The sequence below is a fragment of the Pelodiscus sinensis genome, chromosome 15 (assembly GCF_049634645.1).
Source record: "Pelodiscus sinensis isolate JC-2024 chromosome 15, ASM4963464v1, whole genome shotgun sequence".
In the NCBI taxonomy this organism is placed as follows: Eukaryota; Metazoa; Chordata; order Testudines; family Trionychidae; genus Pelodiscus; species Pelodiscus sinensis.
This window is the reverse complement of record NC_134725.1, coordinates 31,894,471-31,902,458: the sequence shown is the minus strand read 5'-3', so window position 1 is coordinate 31,902,458 and position 7,988 is coordinate 31,894,471. Positions and strand designations below refer to the sequence as shown.

General features: G+C 41.3%; 1 protein-coding gene across 12 annotated transcripts in view; it reads right to left on the bottom strand.

The window, feature by feature from the left end:
* Positions 1–7,988, bottom strand: part of PITPNM2 (phosphatidylinositol transfer protein membrane associated 2) — a 263,306-nt gene that overhangs the window by 4,754 nt on the left and 250,564 nt on the right. For 11 of the 12 annotated variants that reach the window (XM_075898565.1, XM_075898564.1, XM_075898562.1 and 8 more), the window contains 6 exons: positions 6,848–6,964; positions 5,711–5,827; positions 5,174–5,322; positions 3,714–3,863; positions 3,420–3,603; positions 469–597 (listed from right to left, as the gene is read on the bottom strand). In XM_075898565.1, the coding sequence (XP_075754680.1) occupies positions 469–597; positions 3,420–3,603; positions 3,714–3,863; positions 5,174–5,322; positions 5,711–5,827; positions 6,848–6,964 (846 nt within the window). The remainder of the gene's footprint in view (positions 1–468; positions 598–3,419; positions 3,604–3,713; positions 3,864–5,173; positions 5,323–5,710; positions 5,828–6,847; positions 6,965–7,988) is intronic. The other variant, XM_075898568.1, reaches the window with a different exon arrangement.

Sequence of the window (7,988 nt, the reverse complement as noted above, 5' to 3'; positions counted from 1 at the left end):
ACAGTCACTTTCTTAAATGTTTCTTTGCCCTGTTGCTTTGGGAAATCCCACAAACAACAGAGGGAACTGACTGGCTCTATACTGGAGATGCAACCAACACTGATACATGGTACTGTCACATGCACAAATGACATTAGCTCTGCTGAGAATTCTCCATTCTAATCTGCACCTTCACTTAGCCGAGGTAACTGCAGGGACAAGTTCAGACAAAAGGTGAATTTTAAAGCGGACGGGACTTCATTTAAAAAAATTAATTCTACAGCACTACAAAACAATGCAGTGGAGCAGCAGCACCTGGCGTTTTCACTCCATTATTTTCATAGTTGTGATGCACAAAGCTAGAAACCCTCACACCTCTCAGAGAGAAGCAGTGGGATCCTGATGAAGTCAGTGTCTAAACTCCCACCGACTCCAGTAGGGGCATCAGCCAATTGAGTGTTCTACTGACAAAATAACCTGGATTCCTACCTGACACTGTTGCTGTAATTTCTTGGTGGGCCGGCCAACGATATAGATGTGTGTGGGTGGCAAACTAATGGAGCTGTAGACTGAAATATCCTTTGTGGATCCGTATGCGGCGTGGATCCTCATGTGGAGCTGTGGGAAGGGGGAACAAGTTTCTGCTATGACACTATTCAGCACACCTGGCTTTTTCACAGCAACTGTGGGAATATGCATTCAAGAACGCCCTGCAAGTCCCAGCTGGGCAATACTCTGCAGAGGTATGTACTAATTAATTAACAGCAGTACTAAGGGTTTGTACTGTAGGCCAATTACTGTTAAGCTATAGTATAGAATCCAAGAGAGGAATGCAGTTAGCAATTACAAAGGGAATGTAGCTTTGTTTAGCTAATGTACTTTCTTTGTGTGGCACTCCACAGTTCTGTTCCAAGGGGTTTTATACACGATATAGCCAGGGAAGGGGTATTTTTCAACTATATTCAATAACTATGTACACAAATAATTCCCTTCTACTGAGAAGCCACAGTGCACAACTCTAGTTTGAAGGCTGTGTAAGCTAGATTGTATATTTTATTTTTTGTTGGATTTTGAGGTTGAGACAGACAGCTATACATATTACCTTGCATAATGCACTAGATTTTTATATCATTAGTATTTACTGCTTTGTTCCCACAGAGCAAAAGATTTCATTTATCCTTTAGCCAGATATTTGAAAAAATTATTTTGCAACTGTGGAGATTGTCTGCAGAGCGCTGCCAATGTTAAAGTGCTTACCCTGGTGCTAGATATGGACCTGCATAATTCTGCCTGCAGAGTTAAAAGCTAAAGATCCATTGTAGCAAGTCTGGGGACCTTATTATTCTCAGGAAAGGTACATTTCCAACACGGGATAATAATATAACATCTTCTGTCACATGGGGGGTTCCAAAGTAACTCTTGACTTAGATTTTGAAGTATAGATTGATTCCAGTAGTCATCACATTCAGTACTTAATGACGGGCTTTCATTCTGTCTAGGTCTGGGGAGAATAAGGTACTGTGGCCTTAGAATAATGTGCTAGACAATAGCATAGTTAAACCAGCAGGCTAGATAACTTTGAGATCACCAAGGTGGACCCTTTAAAAAGACCTAATTTATCACTGAAATAAAGGGGAAGTTCGGACAACTTAGGTTTAAGACATGATAAAAACCCATCAATTACCAGGCTAAAATATCACATGATGAAAATCTGTCTTAATCATTTCACAGTCATATTGGGTGTATCTAGACTACATCCCTCTTTTGACAGAGAGATGTAAATTAGAGATTTCAGAATTGCAAATGAAGCTGGGATTTTAATTTCCTGTGCTTCATTTGCATAATCACATCATGGCACTCTTTCGAAAAAGTGCTATTTCGAAAATGAAACCACAGTCTAGACGTGGTTCTTTTGAAAACAAAAGCCTTTTTCAAAAGATCCTGTAAACCGTTTACAGGATATTTTGAAAAAGGCTTCTATTTTTGAAAGAACCACATCTAGACTGTGTTTCAATTTCGAAATAGCGCTTTTTTGAAAGAGTGCCATGACGCGATTATGCCAATGAAGCATGGGAAATTCAAATCCCGGCTTCATTTGCAATTTCCAATGTCTAATTTACATCCCTCTGTTGAAAGCAGGATGTAGTCTAGATACACCCATTGATATTAGAGTTGAAAGAGCACTAACAGTGACATCTACTCCAATCCCAGAAGCCAGTGTAGAATCAATCCCCACAACATATTTTCTAGTATTCAGCCCAATCCAGTTTAAAATGTTACAAGTTAAAAGGCTTCCACAACTTCCCCTAGGATGCTGCTGTTACACCAAGTAGCTCTCAGGTCCAGGAAGTTTTTCTGATATTCATTGTAAATGTTTGCATTCTTCATTCCTTTGAGATCACTCCTTGTAATATTACTAAATAATTTCCTTGCAATTTACCAACCCCTCATGCAGTAGATATTTAGCATGTCACATTCTGAGTCATCCTATCCCCAAACTGCAGCTATATAGTTCTTGTAATCTTTCCTCCAGCTTGTTAATCATTCTTATTGTCCTTTTCTGCACTCTCTCCATTTACTGTATGGTAATGTATGCAGTCTGACCTTGTGGGTTCTCCAAGGCAAAAAGCCTGCTGTGCTAGTCGTTAAAAACTGAGTCTGTGAAGTAGGTTTTATTTTGTACTTTATTCTCCACTCTATAATACCCTTTTGGATTGACTGGATTTAACTGCATGCAGTAAAACTGGTGCCTTTCTATTGCTTTCACATTTTTTACGTTGTCTGGTCTTATTGACATCAATAGCCTCTTTAAAACTTGGTAATTAAATTCCATGCTGAAAGAGAGCCAGATCTTGTAAGGAACATTTGAAAGGGGATTGTGAATATTCTGGGCCTTGGAGATCACTAATTTGGCTCCCTCACCCTTCATGTTGATAAGGGAGTACAATCAAGACAATTAACTCTTATTTACTTCCTTGGTTGTGTACCTGCTACAGAGAATATGCACAGCTTTTGCTGGAGAGAGGCAAAGTGATCTCATGGTTAGCATGGAAAGCTAGGATTCCTGGGTTCTAAGTCTGACTCTTCAGATGATCACTTCTCTATGGCTATGTCTATATTATGATCCTCTTCCACAAGAGGAAATGCAAATGGGTGCTCATTTGCATATGTTGCAATCTCATTTGCATTTCCCCAGATCCCTTTTGTGCAAGAGGTTTCTGCACAAAAAAGCACTGTGTAGACAGCTCCTCTTTGTGCAAAACCCCCCTTTTTGCGCAAGAGCCGTCCTTCCTCAAAAAATGAGGAAGGGTGGATAAAAATCAAACGAATGCAGACTAATCTCTAACTATAGGTCAGGTCTTAACTAACACCCAGGCACTAAGCCACAACAAGTGGATGAACCCGCGCTTTGCTCATGTCTCAGTATAGCTGATGCTTACATCGGTAATGAGGTTTTTCAGGAAGTTGGCCTTGTGCCGCAGTGGGTCATGGACAAGCCCATCACAGAACGAGACAATCCCATGGGGGAAATTGTGCTGTGCTAACCATGCCACCACCCTTTGCTTCTGCATATCTGGTCGGCCTGTGATGTAGATAATGAGGTAGCCAAGGTCTTGCCAGTGCCTAGTGGGGGGGAAAAAGAAACAGTTTATTATAGACCTATATTTGCAGCAAGGTTAAAATATTCACTGAAAACAATGGCATTTCCCCCAGCCCTAGCCCCTGCCACAGACCTTACAACATCAACTGCACCAGCTCGGACTTTAGGATCACTACCCATTATAGACACGCTGGCTGCAAAGGAACCATCAATGCTGAAGACTACAAATTCTGACCCCTTAGGTAGAACGGTGATATAGCTGTCTGCATATGTGTGGTCACCCCTGAAAGAAAAGAAAAAGGGGGTTAAGAGCAATGGATAAGCCTAGCTGAGAGATTAAAATCCATTTACAATACCAATTCAGCAAGCATACAGTAAACGACCAGGGAATGCAGAATTAAGGGATGGATCCTGCTATCACTTCACACACCAATTCTGCTAAGGCCCTTTACCCCTGCAGTATCTGTGATGTAAATCAACACAGATCCACTGATTTCAATGCTATTTTGATTTATACCAGCACTTCTGGCTTGTGTCTGTATCTCAGCACAAGTGGTAGAAAGGACTATGCACTAGTCTGACAGTTATGTATTCACAGACAAAGAAAGTTCTTGTGTCTAAGGCACTGATATAAGACTCAGGAGATAATGGGTTCTAGTCCTGACTTGGCAAGTCATTTTTCTGTGTCTCAGTTGTTCATCTGTCCAATGGATGATGCTACCTGGGAGCATTATTGCAAGGATAGAGAGACACATTTTTAAAGATATTTAAGGCACTTATATTTGCACACTGCTGCCTAGTGGGAGTTTCAAAAGCAACCAACTCTTCTCCCCCTCTCCCCCCCTCCCAGAGAGACAGTACAGGGCCTTTCACCAATGGCAGTTGGGCACTTATGAAACACCAGCTCTCTATTAAATATCTTAAAAAATCTGCACCAAAATCATTAACGATACTACAGAAAATGCCTGTATGTTATTGGAATATAATTACAGTGACTTGAACTAGCATTGTGGGATTCCAACTGCAGTGTATTTCAGTGCTTCTGAAACAGATTTGCTCAGTTCACCATGGATAAGCTTTTTGGCACTGCTCTCTCTGAAAGCTGGTGATCCAAAAGTCAAGCTGCAGACTTTCTGCAGCATCACTAATAACAAAGGCTCTACCCTTGGGGGAACCTGGGCAAGTTTACAGTTTTCAAGATGTGCTCATCTATACAGTTCCATGAAGACGATAATTATATGTCTGGAAAAGGAGGAAAAGCCTGGCCCAGCAATGGGAACTCAGCTAACAATGCTTTTGACAATGCAGGAGGCAGCACAGAATATAGCTTTTTGTCCCATTGCTTATGCTGCAGGGTAACAGGAGTAAAATTGTTTTGTGCATCAAGTCAGAAGATCAGACTCTGAAGACACAATAGGAAGCAGAGCTGTTGATAAGAACAAGCCACTTTTTAAATAGTCACTTTTCAGGTAGAATTGCACTTCACACTTATATGGATTTTCTATCATGCAGTGAATAGCTAAGTGTCTACAGATATATTCAGATGTTCCTGTCAAACTGTGGGCTAAGCCAAATGAGCTTGAAGCACAGCACCTGACCACCATCTTGACAGGATATACACCAATCCCCAGACGCTTGTTCTCAGGGATAACATAGGAAATCCTGCCACTGCTGTTGCTGATTTCGGTGTCAAAGTAAATCCACTCTCCAGATGGCGGTTGGGTCATGATGTGAATGTCCACCTGGAAGGAAGAGGTGGTTCAGGACTAAGGAAGTATTAAATACAGATATGGCTCATGTAGAAATGGGCCAAACCCAGAACTTGGTATCCAAGCCTCACTGAAATGAACGGTAGAAAGGGCTCATTTTGGGGGGTTGGATACAACCGAAAACATTAACACTAGACAGGATCCTAACTTGGCTCTGAACAGGGCCTCCTCAAGCCTGTCTAGTGCAATGCTATGCCTAGGCTGGACAGAGGAGGCTTTTAAAGTGGACACAGGCAAAGGGGCTTGACTTGCAATAATTGGTCAGTTCTCATTACAGATACAAAAAGAGCAGAGGTAGGCAACTACTACTTCCTACCTCTTCTGCTGTATTTCTGGGCAATGCACACTAAGACAAATGTACCTTTTCCCCAGTGAGCGTGACCATGTCTAATGGCCCATACATAAACCTTCCTGTTAAGGTCTGGGGTCCGTCTTCATTAGCGATGGCATCATTTATTCTGTGGTTGGCTGTGACATTCTGCAGAAGTCAGGTGAAAAACAGAACAAACCTAGTTAAATTCTCAGCAGAGCCTCCTGGCTAATGCAGTTTACAGGAAAAGGTGCTACAGTAATGCCAAACACATGGACAATTTTCTTCTCATGACATCCCCTTCCTGCACTATTATATAGCTATATTAAACAGCACAACACATTAAGAAAAAAAATATTGTACATTTAGGACCAAACTTTTAAAGGGCCTTCTGCATTTGGTCTCCCATTTTAGCTACAATAATTTATGGCCACATGATTTGTACAATCAATTGTGGGTGTGGATCCTAATGCATGTGGACAAGCAGCTGATATCTGAGTGAAAGGGTACAGTTAGTTACTTTCTCATCTAAATGATAGAATTTTCACCTGCAGTTAGTTAATATTGGACATTTTTTCAGAAGGGGTCTCTACTTGGCTTTCCTGCTGCCATTCCTTAAAGGCAAAACTTGAGTCTGCAAAGGTTAAGGTTGTCCTTTGAAATTCTGGACCTTAATGCATGCATCTGCCATGATGTCGCACAATGATACTGTCACTCTAAAAATACTACTCTAGTCACAGAACATATTGAAAATCTCATCCCTGGCAGTGCAAAATTCTGTGTATTACATTTTCAAATTAGGAGGCAAAATGACTGATTATCAGCAGGAGTTTGCTGACATTTTTAATGGTTAAACAAACTTCCACTCACAGAAATCAGAGAAGCTTATCTTCTGGAATCAGGAATTCTGGGAAAACACAGTTACTATATGGGCAATTTAGCACAGGGATAGGGAACCTACGGCCCTTGTTGCAGATCCTTAGTGTGTTTGTGTTTTCCAACAGTCTGAGACTGGGATATCTCACTGAGATGTGATTATCACAGTGCAATGTCTCCAAGCTAATGTAAATGTGTAGTCAAAGGGCATAGAAGAGTTGTACCCATATTGGTTAACTTTTATATTGCTCTTATTGCATGCAGGCCCAAATCATTTAATAGCAGGTGAGACTTGTAATAAAACACTATTACCCTTAGCTTAACATGTGTCCTCTTCCGCAGCCACTTCTCTCTGGGCTTGGAAGGAGTGAATACAGAGACCTCCTTTCCATCCAGTTCCAGAATGCTGGAGTTTTCATGCCTCATCACCTAAGGAAAGAGCAGCCCCTGTCAGCAACTCAAGATGCACCTGAGCTAAAACCCTAGAGCTGCAGGAATTTCATAGCAAACACATCCCCTGCAGGTTCAAAGTATTTATTCCTCTCTGCTGTGTTTGCAAACCATATGATGGAAACAAAATATTTGCAGGGGAAGGGGCTTTACAGAATTTTGCATGTAGCAAATTTGTATTGTTAGCCTACAAGATTTTGTTGGCCTTCTTATAACTGTACAATGTTAATGATCTTTAGAGCCAACAAAGGTTGATGCCAGAACTGGGTTAATATCAAGTGTATAAAAAGGACTCAAACTGAAATTATATGTAGACACATATGATTGCATATGTGAAAGGGGTTCTTGGTGAAACATGGTAAGAACTAGAACAAGAGACATGAAAAAGAAGCCAGGGGAAGCTAGAAAAGGCAAGAGACAAATGGAATGAGTCTAGGAAGAGTTAAGGAACAGAAGCAAACCACAAGAGAATTCACCAAGCTACGAGCACAAGTGAGCAAGGACGACAGAGCTCAGTGGCCTTGACATGATGCTGGTCACAGATACATAACTGCTAGGCTGCTAGTGTAAATCTGCCTGATTATATCAGGACTGGATTTTGTACCAGATGTTCAATGAACACACACAGAGACTGTGGCAACCCAGACCCTGCTACTTCCCTGAGAACATGTCCAAAAGTAATTGGAAAATGCTTATTCAGTGAACAGGAGAGGAACTTTCCACTCAGGTACTTACAGAAAACTGCTTATTTTTTAGGGCCTCTCTCATCACTATGGCCTCAGTCTTGCCTGCCTTCCCATCAGGTCATCAAGCCACATACATATTTCCTGTCATCATCTCCTCGCCATTTCTGTCATTCAGATTCATCACTATCTGTTCTGAATGTGCTCACTTGTCTTAGGTGTCATTCCCTCAGGGTTGTTCTTCAGAAGTATTTTCATCATCCTCTCCATTCCTATTGACTCTGCCCTTAACTACACAGCAGATGCCAAACACTACAAGA